General features: G+C 32.6%; 1 protein-coding gene across 9 annotated transcripts; it reads right to left on the bottom strand.

Moving 5' to 3' along the window:
• Positions 1-2364: 2364 nt before the first annotated feature.
• LOC143059758 (uncharacterized) lies at positions 2365-18697 on the bottom strand. Of its 9 annotated transcripts, none has more exons than XR_012973594.1 (3): positions 18360-18640; positions 17119-17157; positions 2365-2854 (listed from the first exon to the last, which is right to left on the bottom strand). XR_012973594.1 is itself a non-coding variant. In XM_076233312.1 (3 exons), exon 3 carries the CDS (start codon positions 5339-5341, stop codon positions 4877-4879), a length of 465 nt encoding a protein of 154 aa, XP_076089427.1. In that variant the 5' UTR covers positions 5342-6544; positions 17119-17157; positions 18647-18677; the 3' UTR covers positions 4741-4876. The 9 variants fall into 9 exon arrangements, 4 of the variants coding, with proteins under 4 accessions (XP_076089427.1, XP_076089426.1, XP_076089425.1 ...); XM_076233312.1 differs by lacking the exons at positions 2365-2854; positions 18360-18640 and adding exons at positions 4741-6544; positions 18647-18677; XM_076233311.1 differs by lacking the exons at positions 2365-2854; positions 18360-18640 and adding exons at positions 4741-6544; positions 18643-18673.
• Between the last annotated feature and the right edge of the window lie 1303 nt (positions 18698-20000).

The following is a 20000-nucleotide window of genomic DNA, read 5'->3' as shown; positions in this document are numbered from 1 at the left end:
ATACCACATGCTGGCCACAAAGTTTGCACCGTTTCCTGAATGTTGACCGTCATCATCTATGTTAACAATTTGGGACCCTGTAAAACAAACAATTTATCTAATTAAACTTGTTCCCTAAACATAATGAAACAAATCATGTATTTGTCAGACATACTTAAACTTTTTGACTGCAATTTAAAAGCAAAATTTTAATTTATGTAGTAACTGTAAATACAATTTTTAATTGTTTTCGTCTGTGTTTATCTTTTCTCCAGGTTTGTCTTAGTCCCTTGATTTCCTACTTCTTGACTAACATGACTTTATAGGTTGCATTTCTGTAAATATTGACAATGCAATTTCCCATAGGAACTCCTTTTACGGCTAAAACTGTACCACTTTTACCATGAAGTTTTGAAAAAAATCTTATCCTAGAATTGAAAGTTCATATGCACTACAATTTTTTTCAAAGGTCAAAATATAGGGCTGTGCGGCATATTTTCAACGTTTATATGCCCTGAAATTTTCAGAGTTTAAACTAACACTAATTTTCCTAACTACCCCTACCTCGAATGAAGGGTTACCACACATTTCAATGTAACAATATGCACATGTATATTTACTGGTAACATTCGCAAGTTATGTCTCTATGAGATGGAACACAGAGAGCATAACTGGGAACCAGTATGTTAACAAAATTAATTTTATATGAATTCTTAATCTCCCCAAAAGAGACGTGGTTTGAAAAACACCTGTATTTAAAAAGTGCAACCTATAATGCTTTGGTTGTCTGCCCTTTTCCCTTTAATCCAAAGCATTTATTTACTTATTTACAGAACTTAATTTGACTGAATACTGTCAAATTAAATTAAAATAAAAGTATTAATGTACATTAACACGAATATTACCTGAACATATTCGAAAACACTGGCACTTTCTGGGTGTTTTAAACAAAATGTTAAAGAATAGTGGTCAAACCTGCAGAGCCTAATGTGGATACTGCACTTGCTGCGTTATAATGTTGTACCCCTTCCAAAGACTATGTTTTCTCGGGGTAATAATTTGCAATATCACCCTCTCATCTATGTGTTATGTTTTAGTGTGTCTTTCTATGTTGTGATGTTACACTATTGTATAAGGTAAGGGTGAAGGTTGGTACCTATTAAAACGTTTAAATGGTTCTCGTTTCTCGTTTATTATATAGATTAGACCGTTAGTATTCCTGTTTGACTGGTTTTTCACATGTCATTTTTGGGGGGGGGGGGGCAATGGCTCGTTCAACTGCACTAACAGTGCAGCATGGATATTTGTATTACATGCACATTTGCCATCATCATTCAGACCAATCAGAAGAGTTAAATGGACAAAGGCCTATAACATGTATAAGATAAAATCATAGACCCGAGAACACAATTATTTTGTGTTGCATTTTTTTAGACAATAAATGAAAATAACAAAAACTCTTGCGCTTTCTCAATAATTTTTTTTCAGTTTGTTGTACTACTTTGGAGAATTATATCAAATTATAGAAAACTGCATCCACTCTAACTCAAAATATAAACAATTTTATGTAAAGGGGTCTTGAAATCTTTTAACAGCTTCCGAAATGCTAATGTTTGACCTTTTTTAGCTGGACGAAATCACTACTTTACCTAAAATTCATGACCCCAATTTTGTTTACAGTGTAACTTCATCCCCCTACTTACCATTTAAGGCATGAAACATGAAGAAATAAATTTGTAACGGATATAAAAGAAAATTGGCAAGTAACATACTGCCACATTAGGGACTACTAGTATATAAACTAATCACAGAAACCAGGATTAAAATTTTAAATTTGGGCCAGACTACTTAAAACTCATCGGTGACGCTCGAATAAAAAAAGGTTAAAAGGGCCAAAAAAAGTACGAAACTGAAGCGCATAAAGGACCAAAAAGTCCTTAAGGTTTTGCCAAATACAACCAAGGTAATTGTCCATCGAAAACCGGTTCATTTTGGTACAGAGATATCGGAAGTTCCGAATTTTGCTAGGTGTTAAAAAAAATGATTCGTGTGAGTGATCAAAGGGCAAACGACAGGATATTTTTTATGCTGAAAGCGTTTCGGCTCGACATATATACTGAATATTGATATAAAAATTAACACTTCCGAAATGGTCTTGGGTGAAAAGGTTTGAAAATGTAAACAAAAATATTTATTTTTTATGTAGAAATTAGTATGAACTTAACAAGCTGGCCTGGGACACTGCTTTAATGTTCTCGCATTGAAAAACATTCCATTTTGTTACTTTAAACATCCACATGGTAAAAGTTAAAACAATTCATATACCTGAAAATATTAATTTTTATATTGTAGTTTGATAATTCAAAGGTGTTTTTTTATCATATAATTTCCATATTCATTTTTTGTATGATTTCAAATTTCAATGGTTTTGTGGTATCAATTTCAAATGGTGTTGATAGAGAAGGTATCAACGTCTGCTGCTAATGCTTACAAATTTGACGAACGTGTTGTTCTGTTTTCTCATTTCAATCTTAAAACTTGTAATCCGAACAAGCAGTGTTCGAACTTAAAACACGATTGTGGACTGACTAGTGATAACCACTAGGTCACCGAGACACAAGGAGCATACAACCCCTGTTTTTAATTCATTTCACGTATGAAGATACACGAGCCTAGGATACATGAACGACTGTTACTATTAACAATTTGAAAAGTGGCAATTCGAAAGTTAATAAAACATTCATTACAGATTCTATTGTGAAGTTTTGCATTAGTATCAATATCGATGATAAAATCGTGTCACGAGGCATACCTCCTTAATTCTGTAGTATTCTGAATCTCAAATTCAATCGGATATATCATATGCAAGTAACCACTGAAATATAGAGTATTATGTGACAGGGTATAATTATTATATCTGATGTACTAACTATAGTTAAGAATGTAAAATGCTATTTTTTTACGTTATGTGTGTATATCGCTTCATACGAGTTATTCAGTAAAAGCATTCGTTGCTTAATCCGACTATATGTTAACATATTCATCCATCAGTCGCATCAAATATGTTCCCGGACAACATGATCAGCATTTTGATTACTAGTATATCAAATTCGATGTGATCAATCTTTTTTTTATATTATATCCTAAAACATTAGATTTTTATCTACAAGTCTTATTGTAGTAGAAAATGTTCTGTTTTATAAAATGGTAAAATCGATATTTCTTTTGACCATGAACAGTGAACTAGTTCTCAGAAAATCAGAATTGAGATATTGCAGTAAACTGTAGAGATAACAATTGAAAATTTTTAGTCAGTCCTTTTCAGAAAAGCAAACTTCATGTTGAACACCTTAAAATTTAAAACGAATTTAAAACTTTATCATTATTTATGCTTATGAAAATGATAAAATTATTCAAATAAAAGGCAACAGTAGTATATCGCTATTCATTTGTCCAGAGGAAGAACATCGAGATATTAACCTACCATCTGTCAATGTCAAATGGTATCAAACTAAACAAATATATTAAACAACCTGTCGTTTTAGGAATAGATGTAGGAAGTCACCTGAATAACCTTTTAACTGGCAAACGACATCAAAATAAGATATCAAATATAACATATTGACCCGTAATTAGGACTACATACATGTCATTTGAACAGTTTGGTAACACGTTCATTGACGTAAAAGGATCAGTTTTCCTCGGAGTTCAGTATTACTGTTATTTAAGCTTTTTTGCCAGCTTCGACAGTTGCTAAATTTCATCCTCTATCGTTGTAGGTTTCGCATTCAAGATTTTTAAATTCAAACCTAAATATTTCTGTACAATTAAAGGACACAATTCCAATGCAAAGCAGGGATAATGACCACCCTAAAATGTTAGCATGACTTTCTCAGGTAGTTTTTGGTTTCGCGTTCTATAATATATTTTATGTTTTTGCTTAATTGAATTATGACTATTGAACAGCGCTACACTACTGTTGCCTTTATTTATCCGCTATGTTTACTTAACAATAAAAGGATGTGGTCTGATTGTCAATTAGATAACTCGCCACCACAGACCAATTGACATAGAACATTGCAACTGTTTAAAGAGAGAGTCTTTTGGACTCCTGGAATGGAATTTTATTGTATAATTTTATATCGACTCTAGATAGGCAAATTTACAATCCAAAATCTGAAACTGTAATTTATTGGTACTTTGTGATTTGATTCGTATTATCGCTCGTAGCCAGTATTGAGAACTAATACTTTAAGTTTATTCCAAAATTGTTTATAAATTTCCGCCGTAAGGCAATCAAACCCTGTAGATTTATAAAATTTCATTTTTTGAATGCCTTGTATGCATTCCCCCATCGTTAGTTTCCTATCACATATTAGTTTCTCATATTCGTCAATTTTGTTTTTTAGCATTGTGTCATTGATATATTTTGCAGTTAAATTTTTATATAATTTTCTTTTTACATTATACAAGTTTTCATAGATCTATACTTATCGATTTTTTGTTTCAATTGCTTCTTCTTTTCTATACCAAGGAAACAGGAATTGTTTTTGATGTGTCTATTTTTAATATTATAATTAATTTTGTGTATCGATCATTCCTTCTATATATTTTATATTTCGATTAGCTGTGTATTATAAAACACGTATAGCACAAGTCATAAATATGCTGATGAACATCTTAATTACAAGAGCATGTATGTTAATACCAATCAGTTTGCTTAACAATCATACAGGATAAATGCCTATAACATAACAGGAATCAAAAATATATTACACAACACAACGGACAACACAAAACCTACAACACATGTAAATGCTTTGTATTTTATTGTAGATTACAATGGCAACCCTATCGATCATCACCGTCGTGTTGATTGCTGTTTCATTGGAGTAACTCAAGGATTTTTTCCGGGAAATATACCAACACTGGGAGCTAATATAGTACCTTTTCCAAGAAATGTACCAACATACGGAGCTACTATAGTACCTTTTCCAGGAAATGTACCAACAAACGGAGCTAATATAGTACCTTTTCCAGGAAATGTACCAACAAATGGAGCTAATATAGTACCTTTTCCAGGAAATGTACCAACAAACGGAGCTAATATAGGACCTTTTCCAGGAAATGTACCAACAAATGGAGCTAATATAGTACCTTTTCCAGGAAATGTACCAACAAACGGAGCTAATATAGTACCTTTTCCAGGAAATGTACCAACACGTAGAGCTAATATAGTACCTTTTCCAGGAAATGTACCAACACGTAGAGCTAACATAGTACCTTTTCCAGGAAATGTACCAACACGTAGAGCTAACATAGTACCTTTTCCAGGAAATGTACCAACACGTAGAGCTAACATAGTACCTGTTCCATATTATGTGCCATATAGAGTACCAGAACGACAAACACCTGCCCGAATAGTCATATCACCTGCCTCTCGCTCTAGATCTGGTGGATCAGGAGGATCTTTCGGAAACTTTGGAGGTAAGCTGTGTTTTCGAAACAGTGGGTTTTGTTTTTTTAAAGCTTGTAAATGTTATCAATTTATATTTGTTACCAATTGGCAGAAAGTTTGAGGAACTATATTCTGTTTACCATATATCAATACAATGGTGAGATATGTTACCATTTTACAGAAAAAGATTCTTTTAATCATAAACCAATACACGAGCTGGACCACAGCGGGTTTTTTAATACATATTTTAAAACTAGTACTGTTATTAAGATCGAGAGAATAAATGTAAGGATATTTTGTTTCAAACTTTATTGAACTTGTATCAAACAGACTTGAACGTTAGTTGGCAGTTTGATCCAAAATGCATTCTTTGTGTTCCTGTTCCAAGTTAGGAGCCTGCATCACAGGGGTTGTCGGTCGTTAGTTTGTGTCTGTTTTATTTGTAGTTGTAGAATATTTTTTTCATAAATTAGGCCGTTAGTTTGTTAGTTTTTCTCATTGAATTGTTTCATATTTTCCAAGTCGGGGGATAAGGTCACACTCAGCGGCTTGTGGTTATTTTCCAAGTCACACTCGGCGGTCACACTCGGCGGCTGGTGGTTACGACGATTGAAACATATTCATCGTCATCAGTGAAACAGACCATATTGGCACACAAACTAGTGATGGTGTTCATATTTTTTTCGATAGGAGGATTTCATTTTCACCTTTTGGAACTGTTCGTTTAACAGCAACCTACTATGATGATTTTGTTGGCTGTTCTATAATATTTATGTCACAGATGACTATGGATGTGTTATAATCAGTGAATTCTCAAATCAACATCAAAAGAGCACATCACCGAATCTACACTTACTAAGTGCAACATATCAGATGCCACATGTCAGAACATGATATCTACTATTCCTTTTGTTGTGCTTTGTGGGTTGTTGTTTGTTTTGTCGTAATTTTGTTTTATTTTGCCATAATGATGTAGGCTACACTCTCACTTGTGAATTTTGATGTTACCTTGACTATCTTTTGGTCAGTATCATTCATGTTATTGTACATAGGAAATGCGTAGTTATCATAATGTGTAATAAAAAATCTATGCTTACTATATGTCACCTGTAAAAAGTAAAATCACAAAAATACTGAACTCAGAGGAAAATCAAATCGGAAAGTTCCTAATCACATGGCAAAATCAAATGACATAACACATCAAAAACGAAGGAACAAGAACTGTCATATTCCTGACTTGGTACAGGCATTTTCAAATGTAAAAAATGGTGGATTAAACCTGGTTTAATAGCGCCAACCCTCTCACTTTGTTGACAGTCTCTAAAAAGAGTTGATAATTAACAGTTAATAAAAGTTATAACATATGTACAACAAGCCCCTGATTATAAGTGAAGTAACGTTGTTTTTTTTTAAATTTTGTTTTCAACAATCTATATTATGAAGTCTACCCTCTAACAGAAGTAGAATGTACTAATAATTAGTAATTCCGTCATCAAATTAAATACGGAAATTGACATTCAGCGACAAGTATGCGTAAGCGTGCGATAATCGCAACTTATGGTTATGTAACTCTCTAAAGGAAGTACTTTCATTCTATAGATATCATAATTTCGTTATAAACCACGGTTGATACCTGCGTTAATCACTCATTAATTAATAATAAATGCAATACTTTACTGTATTACAAGCTTAAATAACCCGGATTTGTTTTTTCTCTATCGATTTATGAATTTCGAACAGCGGTATATTACTGTTGCCTTTATTTAAATAACATCAACAGTTCTCTTAGCTTTCAAATTTAATTTCGATACATTTCATAAATCGCTATGTCAAATCAGGAACTGACAAAGAGAAAGATTGTCAGTATGTGATAAGTTATACACGACGGGTGCCACATGTTGAGCAGGATCTGTTTACCCTTCCGGAGCACCTGAGATCACCCCTAGTTTTTGGTGGGGTTCGTGTTGCTTATTCTTTAGTTTTCTATGTTGTGTCATGTGTAGTAGTGTTTGTCTGTTTGTCTTTTTCATTTTTAGCCATGGCGTTGTCAGTTTATTTTTGATTTATAAGTTTGACTGTCCCTCTGGTATCGTTCGTCCCTCTTTTATATTATTGTTATCTTTTTACGATATCAAACCTCATCATTTTTTTGTAAAAATACAAAACAAGATCACAAAATAACAAAATGTAGAGCATTTATCTAGACCAGGCAATCATCGTGATAATTTCAATTCAGAAATGTTCTTAAAACTGCAGACTGTTTCGAGATAGGGCTGAATTAAGGGCATACGATACAGTTTTGATCCCGTATTTACAGTTTGATAAAAATTTCCATATAGACTAATTTTTACATGATTAAATCAAATATATAATAAAAAATATACCTTCATGTGCTACTTTTTGAACAAAATGAGGTCGAAATTTTGTATATTTGCCCAAAACTCGGATTTGTGGCCGTATTTTCCCTTTCGAAAGATAGACATAACTTTTTTGTTTTAAAAGTTAAACACAAATTGTTTTTTGTTGAAAAATTTGTAATTTCTGTATATTATAAGTATTTTAAAAATTTATATTTTTTTTTCTTCAGAAATAACTCACATTTATCAAATGTTCATGAATGTAGAAAAAAACATCATTTTTTGCTGTATATTTTTCAAATTTAAAAAAAATCACTATTTACGTTCTCATGAAAATTGGCACACATAATCTTCTTACGTAATCAAACCAAATGGCATTTTAAAGAAGAGGGGTCCATGAACTCGTTTTCAAGTTAAATAAGTTTGAATGATAAAAATCAGTCGAAAACTGAATCTTTTCCCGATAAGTCATAGTTTGACGTCGCGAAAATAACAATTTACGTTAGCAACGTCATTACCTCCCCTGTAACTGTATCGTATGCCTTTAAGTAAATAGTTATCAAAGGTACCAGGATTATAATTTAGTACGCCAGACGTGCGTTTCTTCTACATAAGACTCATCAGTGACACTCAAATCAAAATATTTATAAAGCCAAAGAAGTACAAAGTTGAAGAGCATTGAGAATCCAAAATTCCAAAAAGTTGTGCCAAATACGGCTTTATAAATAAGCTAAATAAGTTTTGTAAACAGGAAATTTATAAAAAATGACCACATTATTGATATTCATGTCAACACAGAAGTGTTGACTACTGGGATGGTGATACCCTCGGGGACGAAACGTCCACCAGCAGTGGCATCGACCCAGTGGTGTAAATAGTTATCAAAGGTACCAGGATTATAATTTAGTACGCCAGACGAGTAACACATGGGATGAATGATAGGCTTTCGATGCAAATTAGACGAAAGGTCAATATATTAAATCCTGGTTAAATGTGTCCTGTGGTTTGATCTGGTAGTTGTCTCTTTGACACAATTCCTGTTTCCATTCTCAATTTATTAGCCCACTTTTTCTCACAAACTCTATGTATCAAGTGATTAATAGTATATTGAAGATATTTTACTTGAAATTGAGCAGTGTAAATATGGACATATTTTCAATATAACTAGACGTTCAAAATGTGTGGTTTTTTTTTTTATCATTTTAGGTATATTTTCTCTTATCATTTGGCTATCTATCCTGTCTTCAATTATTATGGCATTACAACGATCACAAACGATGCAGCAAGTTACAATGGCAGGTACAAATACTAACAACATGGCTGGTACTGCAGTTGGAGCCGGAGCTGTCATGATGGGCATGATGGGTATGATGGCAGGCATGATGATGATGTAAGTATTGTAAACTATATTGTATTACCGTTCATAGTCAGATCCGATTTCGAAAGTATATAGTATAGGTAGCGTCCTGTTGAAGTGGGCACATTAACCTCTGTCATCAATTTAGCAAAAATTAGGAATCTATTTCCTTTTTCAAGTTGAGGGTCATTCTGTTTGTAGCTTGACTGCAAGTTTTTTTAATGTGTGTTTTATTCATTAAGATATGTTCAAGATATGTCTAGATAGGTTAAGGCTAGTGTTAACCTGTAGATACCATAATTGTGTACGCCAGGCGTGCTATCGCTCAGTGTAAAATATCGACAAATATAATGCTTACCAATGTAAAAATGAGCATAGAGCATGACATGAAGGAATTATTTTTAATTTTATACTGGATATAGTCTAAGGTTCTGGTTCGCTTTTCCCGTTTGTTAGTATGTGTTAAAATTGTGTTTAGATATAGCAATCAATGGATACTAGATAGCAGACATTAAATCATCTTGAATATTGTCATATGGCAATCAATGACCAACAGGTTGATGATATTTTGAAAAGCAAACGTTAAATTCATTTTAAACAATGATGTATACAATTATTTCGTCATCTCTGTTATAGTGAGCGCGTCTTATAAATAAATATTCAAATTTCAGTTGATCTAAACATGCTACACCTGTACTGATAATATAAATCATCTTTGATAGAATATGGTATGGGTTTTGAGCATGTAAACATGGTATATCGCATATAAAATATGTACCAAGAACAACAAAAATTCAATATTATAGCTTTTAAAAGTTTACTGATTTTCTTTACAGTAAAATACATTAACTTCGTACTTTATTTTACTCGGTCTTTTAAAGGCGAGCCCTGGTATCTACACGTTTAACATATGATTACGTACGGGAACAATTCGCCGTTTCAGAATCTAATGCATCCTGGGTAATATTTTCAAAAGTGTACACCAAAACGTCCTGATTGGTTAAAAATGTCATAAACAATGGAAATTTAACCAATGACGTGACGTTATTTTCATTTTGGGGTATGAACAATGAAATTACCCATGATGCTTTAGATTCTGAAACGGCCAATTGCTTGATAGTTTTGATTATCTGCATGGACATAAGCTTGATATTTTTTTTTATTTATCCCCTAGGAAACACTAGCTTCATCGCTTGACGGTTCTAATTCTAATTTTGCAATTTGATATTGGTTCCTAGTCTGGCATTTAGTACTGGATAGGATTTAAGAATCGTCCTGGCTCGACAATAAATACTGGGATGGAGTTTAGAATCTGTTACTGGCTTAATACTTTGTGCTATATGAGATTTTGAATACAGTCCTGGCATGACAATTGGTACTGGATTGGAAAATTTAGTTCAGTTTGTTCCTGGCTTGCCACTAAGTACAGAATACGGTTTTTGGCTCCGTTCCTGGCTTCACACTTAGTGTTGGATTGGATTTTGGTATTCCTTTCTCGTCACTTTCACAACTTGTATCTTTGATGAGTTTTATAATACTTAGTAACGAATGGAGTTTCTGAATTCGTTTCTGGCTTAACACTTAGATCTAGTTGGGAATTAGGAATCCGTCCCTAGGACTTTTTTTGGGGATGGGATAATATATTTTGTTCCAGTCCCGTCATATGATACTGGATTGGAGTTTTCCATCAAATGAAAAGTGATGCACGCCTACTTTAACCCCTCAATAAGTGCCCTCCAAAATTATAATTCTCCTGATTGGGTCCTTTTATTGTAATGGTTTTAATTTTTGGGTGAATTTGATATTGAAGGCAAATCTTGGATAATTCCTGTTAAATTCAAGTCGACTCGGTGTAACTTCTACCATTTTCTACATAAGAAAATGCCTGTACCAAGTCATGAATATAACATTTGTTATCCATTCGTTTTATGTATATGAGCTTTTGATTTTAACATTTGATCAGTGAATTTCTGTTTTGAATTTTCCTCGGAGTTCGGATTTTTTTTTTATTTTACTGTTTTCCAGCTTTGCATATATTTGGTTATACTAGTATACACGAGAGTTTGGAAATCAGAAGGTGTTTTCATTCATGTTTTTTTTAATGGCCATTATTCTGTGTTATTTTTATTGTCATATTCCATGCTCTTATTTTTATCCATTATTCTCTCATTGTATAGTGTACTTTCCTTCAGGTTAATATTACCTCATCAAGACAAACAGACGCCACTTCGTCCCAATTGACCTTTGATATTATTTGAACTTTTGTTGTTTAATATTTTGAAGCATTCATACAAAAAGATTGAGAATTATACGATATTTGTCATCACAATATATAGGCAAAAAAATAAATGTCGCCAAATAAGTTCTAGAAAATAATAAATCAAAAAAATAACCGACAAATTTGGACGTCAATAATTTTAACAAATTTTGTTCATGAAATGTTATTTAAAAAATACATGACTGATTTATTCGTTTTATGCAGGGGCACAACTGGTGGTGGCGTCAATGGTGGTACCATGGTCATGATGCCCGGTGGTGACGGAAGAACTTTTCCTGGTCAAGGACGTGGTGTTGGTGGCGATCCAGGATCAGGCACAGGAGGGAATTTCCCTGGTGATGGTCGTGGAAGAAACCCGGGAGCACCTTTTTGAATTATCGATTTAATGTCCATTCAAACAGAAAAGTGATTGTAAAAATGCTAAAAATGATTATAATATATTTCAATTGATTGTTTAATTTTTTTTTTACGTCAATTCTTTTATGAAAAGCACATCTTTGAAATGATAATACAAGTCAACACAGTTATCTTGTATTCATGGTTGAGTTAAGGTTTCGATAAAACATGATTTGATATTTTTCGATATATTAGATTGTAGTTCAAAGTTGACATAAAAATAGATACTTTGTTTTTGGAACGACATTTTGAACTGAACGAGATTTCAGTATGTAGAAGGAAAATTAATAAAATTAAAAACCAATTGTTCAGAGAACAATTGAAGGTCTTTCCACATGAAAGAAATTTTGAAAAGAAGCTAGTAACTGTATACTGATGCGATACTGAAGTGGTTTCGATATACTTTTGAGTGAAATAAGGGAGATAATTTGCTACTTCTGGTGAAGTAAATGTCACTGCCGGTATCGTATGATAGCTTCTTTCAAAATGATTCCAAAAATATATAGTTTCTATATACCTTTGCCTTAAAACCAGGAGATAATTGGCAACTTTCGATTGATGGAAAGTCATTTCTAGTCTTGAGTGATAAGTTTATGTATTTAAATTACAAAATATATGAATTCCAATCACTTTTTCATGAAAAAAAGTGCATAAATGTCTACATCCGGTTTACTCAAGGTCACTTCCGGTTGTCATTTTTCAAGGTCATATGTCACCCACCCTTTTGTAAAAGGTGATATGGCTTTATAATGAACCAAGTTGAAGTAATAATCAGTTAACCTTATAATAAGACATTTCAGGGGCACTTACTCCTATAAGATGCAATAAGATTGTATCAGACCAAATGTAACATATCTTCATTACCATAGAGCAACAGTTTGCAATTGTTCTTTTATAAATTTCTTTTAAAGTGTTGGAAAATGCAAAAACAAGGAAAAGTCACAATTCAGAATTTGACCTTGACCTTTGACCTTGATCTCATTTTCTAAGTTAGGACCTAGGGGACTCAAATAAAAACATTCCAGGGTTATACGGTTAACGCTTTATAAGTAATAACACATACCGACAAATTTATTTCGTAAAGGTAGATAACTCCTATAGAATTTCATCGAATAGCTTAGATTCAAATAAGCCAAAAATTCCTGAGGATGTAACGAACAATTTGTAAAAGAAATTTTGTCGATATCTTTAGGTAGCAATACACAGTTAGGAAAAAAATTGACACTCATAATTTTTAAAGACCCTCTTTCCCCTTCTTTCTAACAAATAAGGCTTAATATTTGTGTTATGCATGTATATATTTATAGAAAGAGAACCTTCCATAGATTTGATTTCTGATGGTCATAATGGTGAAATATAATCCCTTTTGGGTGTAATTATGGCAACAATCTGCATTTCTTTTATACAAAATATTGCAAAACAGGGGGTGAACATGTCATAAAAGTGGCCTAAATTTGGTCAAAAGGAAAATTTCAATCAATTACAGTGATACCTTTCCTGAAACCATAGGTTTATATCTATCAAGTGGTCTAAAAAAATCATATGCATTTCTGCTCGTTTTTCCATAAAATTGAATTGAAAAGATCGAGCGCAAAATCTTTGTTGATAAACACTACAATAATTTATGGACCTATTGGCGATACGGATAGGAAAATACGACTTTCAAACAGATAAATCCTATAAAACATGCTTAAATCAATCTGAATGTACATATAAACCCACTAAGAAGGCTAGATTATTCTTCAATTATCTAAAAATCAATTTTAGTGTACAAAAACTTTCATATTTAAAAAATTCACCATGGCCATAATGCGAAACTAAACTTCTAACTGTGTATTGCTACCTTATTACGTATGAGATGCACACATATGATAAACAGTGAATAGGGAGATAACTCTTACAAAGAAAATGGTTCGGCTTAGCAGGGTGAAATTTGAAGCGCATAAACTGTACGATACAATATGAGAAATATCTAAGGGACATATTGGGAAACAAATGTTTATCGCAAGAAAAAAATTAGGCGGAAGAAAAAAAAGAAAAAAAAATAATAATTAAAAACCAACTGTTCAGAGAACAATTGAAGGTCTTTCCACCAAAAACCCTGTATTTTAATATGAAAGTAGTAAGATTAGGTTTTAAATGTCATTTTAATCGTCAAATGATAGCTTATTGTACGCTGATTCCTAAAATATATGGTTTCTTTACAATATTTTCTAAATAAGGGAGATAATTTGTTATTTCCGGTTTGAAAAATGTTACTTCCGATACTATTTGAATATTAACTTGACACTTATTCCAAAAATATCTGGTTCTATATACTTATATATTAATAAAGTACAAAAAATAGCTACTTCCGGTTTACAAAAGGTCACTTCCGGTTGTATTTTTCAAGGGTAAATGGTTTGAAACATCCTATTGCAAAAAGTCTCATGGCTTTATTATGTATACATACATTGAGGTAAAAGCAATGGTCAAAATCTAGAACGTCAAATTAAGCTATGACCTTGAGATCAATTTCAAGGTCATCAATCAAAGACCTCAAGTAAAAAGACCATAGGTCTTAATTATATTTGATTAATGAGTTATATCACCATACGCGTATTTTATAATACAAAAGGGGAAAAAACTTCCTTTAACGTTCAACGTACCCTTGCAATCAAACTTAACGTGTTAGGACATGTCACAACTATCAATTTAGTGAAAATAATTTGTCGATATCTTATCTTGATTTTGGAAAGAAGTCAAAATAAGCCAAATTCAAAATTTAGAATATGACTGACCTTTGACCTTGACCTAATTTTCATTTTTTGGGGCCAAGGATCTCAAATCAAAAGATCCTAGGTCTCTATCACTTATGGTTTACAAGATAGAAATTCAAATCACTTAAATCAAATGCATAAGGGGAAATAACTCTCATATGGAGTGTTCATATCGCTTCGGTTAAAATAGAACAAATCATGAAAAGGATATAACAAGCAATTTCAATATAAATTAAAAAATTAATTTGTCACTTTCTTTTACGATTACGGAGGAGATGCGGGCACAAGGAAAACAGAGTTCGGGGAGATAACTCATACAAAGAAATGTATTTGGTTACGCAGGGTTAATTTCAAAGGTGCATAAACTGTTCAATATCATATACCAAATATCTAAGCGCCATATTGCGAAACAAATATTTATCGCAAGAACGAAATTAGGCGGAAGGAAAAAAAATCAGAAGAAATACATAAGGTCTTTCTACAGTAAAGTGGAAAGACCAAATAATTATCAGAAGAAATACAATAGGTCTTTCCACAGAAAAGTGAAAGACCTAATAATCAGAACAAATACAATAGGTCTTTCAACAGAAAAGTGGAAAGACTTAATAATAATAATCAGAAACAAATATAATAGGTCTTTCCACAGAAAAGTGGAAAGACCTAAACAGAAGTGACTTAACTTTGTTCTACTGAGTTTCATCAACGCTTTTAAGCGTTCGTGTGAAACAGAATTGTAAAAAAATTGGTCCCTACACCTAAATCAGCCTCTATATTATACAAAAAGTGTTCAGGTGTTAGAGAATGGATTTGATTAACATGAGCTTATAATAAGTTATCGAGACATATCTGTAAAATTTCCTAAATTGTAAAAAAATCCAATGGCAAACAAGGAAGCTACAGGCTCTCAAAGAGACATGTATTAAATGTGAATTTCTTTTTCTAGTAAAGCCGCCGCCCAATTGAGTATGAAAACCGGAATATTCTCTATCATGACAAAAGGTCAATTTGTTACAAAAAAACAAGTCCGGTTTTATATAATGAAGTCAGTGCAAACAATGCTTTCCCCATTTAAAACAATGTCGCTTCCAGTATTTATTTCTTTATTACGGTCCCTGCAGGGTAGCGATTACAAGCAAAAGTTTGAAAAAATAGAATATGACGTTGTCCGTTGATCTCGACCTCTAACCATGACTTCAATTTCTTTTTGGGGACCAAAGACCTCAAATTTAAAGACCCTCAGGTCCCTATCACTTACGGTTTATGAGGAACAATAACATTTCACTAATGTCGAATACATTTAGGGGGAAAAATCTATTATGGTGTCTCCATTTTGTTCCATTAGATTATTCATGACATGCTCATGATATAAAGAACAATTGCGAAATAATAAATTTTGTCGATAGCATTTACGGTTGCGACGGGGTATAGTGATAACAAGTAAAATAGTGTTATAGAGATAATTTTTTTTTAAGTTCTCGGTTAAGCGGTGTCAGTATCGAAATCGCATACACCCTTCGATATCATAAACACCAAATATCTAAGAGAGCCGAAAGATACCAAAGGGACATCCAACTCACAAGTCCAAAACAGACTTACAATGCCATGACTAAAAAAGAAAAAGACCAACACACAAACAACAGTACACAAAACATAACATAGATAACTAAAGCCTGACCAACACGAACCCCCCAAAAAACAGGGGATGATCTCAGGTGCTCCGGAAGGGTAAGCAAATCCTGCTCCACATGTGGAACCCGTCGTGTTGTTCATGTTAATCGACATTTTGCAAAACAAAATAGCAGCGAAGAAAACAAGGGAGGTATGATCGGACCATCGATTTGGCCCCTGAATGTGAAACTTGTTCAAGCAGTTCAGAATTACGTTATTGATGATCGTTACTCTTGTTTTTTGACTTTTTATCAGATATCCGGAATCCTCTAGTTTTATCCATGTAATGCCAATGAAAATTATATCCGCTAATCCCTACTTTTCTTTTCATAATTTTATTACACATAATCTAAAAAGACATTCTTGAAAATCTTATTATTTTTATTTTTTTGTAGTTTTTTTTTAAGGAAAAAGGTGCAAATTTTAAATGTAAGAAAATACTAGAGAGAATCATTTCCCGCCAAATTTTTAATTGGTTATAACTCAAAAACAATGACATGAACATATCTTTAAAAAAAAAACATCCTATTGATAAATAAACAGGTTACTATAACCTAGATGCCTAAGGTCAAGAAACAGTAAAAGGGTCATGTCATAGATTGTGATAACATCATGCATACAACTTTTGCTCTATGAATTATAACTGAAAACCGAAAAAATAATGCATTTATCTCTTTTCTCATGGTAGAAAGGTCACGAGGATTTTCTGACATATCACTGATTGAATACTTGAATATCTGTAACTTTACCTTTAGTGTAGAAAGGTGACGATGATGTCTTTAATATGCTCAAATTTACATATATTACTTTAAATGGCCATTTCACGCATAGCTTTTTGTCGCAATATATTTGAGCATTAGTCTTACCTTTTGGTATCTTTTGCTTCTCTTTCATCATATCTTCACCTTGGAAAAAACAACAATAATCAGATCGAAATCCACGGAAATGCGGAAATATCATCAGTTAATATGCATTACAATTAACCTACTAATAATAAATTAAACAAAACTTGTTATTCTAAGTATTATTAGGATGGTAAGTACTTTTTGTGTTATATGGTTGAACTTTTATGAAACAACACAAATCAAAACCATGCGCTTATCGGGAATAACCTATATCTGGAACGCTCAAATGCAAACATTCGGAAGCATGGAAGGTAAAACGTTAATTTTGTAAGACCCTATAAATTGATTGAATTCGGTATGAAAATTTATATAGGAGTATATTATCTGTAAAAATAACGAAATTTTATTTAAAGGAGTAATTTTTTATGTCAGGTGCCATAGTTTCATACATAACAAAGTTAAAAGGTAAGCCATGTGCATCATGCATATGATTGATACATGTGTAAAGACATAAAATTACTGCGTAGTTAAATTCTTTCAAGGTCAAGGAACATAAAATGGGATATGTCACATATTTTGGTAACATTTTGCATACAGCTGGCAAATTGGCTAATTGAACTAAATGGACCCTATTATTATTTTCCATCAATAAAATAGAAATTTTTGTATCAGCAACATACATTTTTTTAAGAAACGTCTATGTATGTGCCTGTCCCAAGTCCGGAGCCTGTAATTCAGTGGTTGTCGTTTGTTTCTGTGTTACATGTACATATTTGTTTTTCGTTCATTCTTTTATACATAAATTTGGCCGTTAGAATTGTTTTACATTTGTGATTTCTGTGCCTTTTATAGCTGACTATGCGTTATGGGCTTTGCTAATTGTTGAAGATCGTATGGTGTTAATTTTTGTGTCATTTAATCCCTTGTGAAGAGTTGTCTCATTGGCAATCATACCACATCTTCTTTTTTATATTATGTACTAGAAGCTGGATATTTGATGATTTTTAGACAAATTAAAGAAGAATTTTGGCAGATTTTAAAAGATATATATACAAATGTCCAATTATTTTGTCAGAATTCAATCGGTAAAATTTTAAAAAATAAAAGAGATGCATTTGTTTTTCGATTTTCAGTTATAGCTCAATGAGCCAAAGTTGTATTCAAAATTTTATCAAAATCTGTGAAATAACGCTTTTACTGTAACTTGGTCTTAACATTGTATTATAAATGCGAGTGCATATGTTCAAAATAGAAATACTTACTTTACACATGTCGCACAACAAATTATCCTTTGTGAATTCAAAACGCAGACATCTTTACTATAAAGTAAAACGTCCAATGGTGCAACTAAAACTGATAGAAGAAAAGATTTTGATACAAATTAAGCACAACAAAATATCTCCTAAAATTATGACCATCTTACGACAGTTAGAAGACACCTTACTTGGTGTCTATAACTTTCGTGTCCATGACAATTCGTATGACGTACCATAAGGTGAGATAAATCAATTTAGAACAAAAGTATGTCCCAAGATTGTCCTATACCTACGACTGCTTCGATATACGAGCCTCACAACGTGTCACCATGTTTAACATGTATGGGAATGATTTATGACTATCCTAGACCTTATATAATCATAAGACATGTATCATATGATCATTTATTACATAACCAGACGACAGATAATTACGTCACATGATGTCTTGATGGATGTGCCATGCTCAGAGAGATGATCAATGTACGACTTTTGACTCCAGATTATGTAATTTTTCTACATGTTGCCTTAATGTACTCTGTGTTCGGATATCCTGGTACTTTGTAAAGTAAGATCAACCGAAGGAAGTAAAATCAAACATATAACCGATGCGACTCGGAGGGGAGGTTAACTGTTCCAGTAATTTTGTCGTGAATAGAAACCATACATGATATAGTTTTAATTTCCCCTCACAATTTTACCACCTAAAAGCTTACTTTTACTTTTTTGCGTTTCTCTCAATCGAACCAGAACCAGGATGCCCTACCACAAAGTATGTAATCTATAAAAAAATATAAATTCCGAAGTTAAGGGTTTGTTTTATGAAAAAGTCTATTGAATGGCAGATGATTCTTGCAATTATAACGAACCGACCACAACTGTAGAGATAGACCACCCAACCAGGTAAATAACAGTTCCAGAGACCACCAAAGAATGTGAGGGCATTCGAAGGTCATGATGACATTTTACGTCTTCGGGGTGTATATACATGTACATGTATTATTCACCTTACAGTACATATAGCATATATATCGAGCCGTAAGGTTGAAGCAAGACATTTTGTTGTGATTCTACGTTTTCAGCAAAATATGAGCCAGCAGAAGCAACAGACATGAAATTACCCTTTTTCCGATTTCTCGATTAAAAGTTCTTTTATTAATGTGAGATTCGGATGCCAAATAAATGCATGAAATATTGTAACAGGGTCATCCCCCATAAAGAACTCAGATAACTACAGGATATTTACACTGTAGAAAAGATAAATCTCCAGGCCCGTCAGCCTATTAATGAGCTGCAGCTTTTCTTATGAAATTCTATCATAAATGGGCAACTTGAAATATTTCCTTTTAGATATTTTGTTCCAGTATTGTATTCCTTAACTGAGTGTGTTAACAGGTAGCAGAACAATCAACATTAATTACATACTAATGATTACAAGTGATTCAATATGATTAAGACACAATGTTATAAAAACACTTATTAAGAAAAGCAGAAGAATACAACTAGGCTATGCTAGGTGGTTTTAACTCTTTTCAGTTATATTCCTTCCGTCTTGATATATAGTTTGTTTTATTTGACTTTGTAAACTATTACTGTTACTGTTAATTTGGTAACATCCATTTGACGTGAATAATTACTGATACATCA

Source organism: Mytilus galloprovincialis, chromosome 14 (assembly GCF_965363235.1).
Source record: "Mytilus galloprovincialis chromosome 14, xbMytGall1.hap1.1, whole genome shotgun sequence".
NCBI classification, from domain to species: domain Eukaryota; kingdom Metazoa; phylum Mollusca; class Bivalvia; order Mytilida; family Mytilidae; genus Mytilus; species Mytilus galloprovincialis.
The sequence above is the reverse complement of the archived record's forward strand: the minus strand, read 5'-3'. Positions and strand labels throughout refer to the sequence as shown.

What these genes read in the sequence shown, in the direction of transcription:
- LOC143059758 (XM_076233312.1), bottom strand. Translation starts at nt 5,341, where the DNA reads ATGTTAGCTCTACGTGTTGGTACATTTCCTGGAAAAGGTACTATGTTA.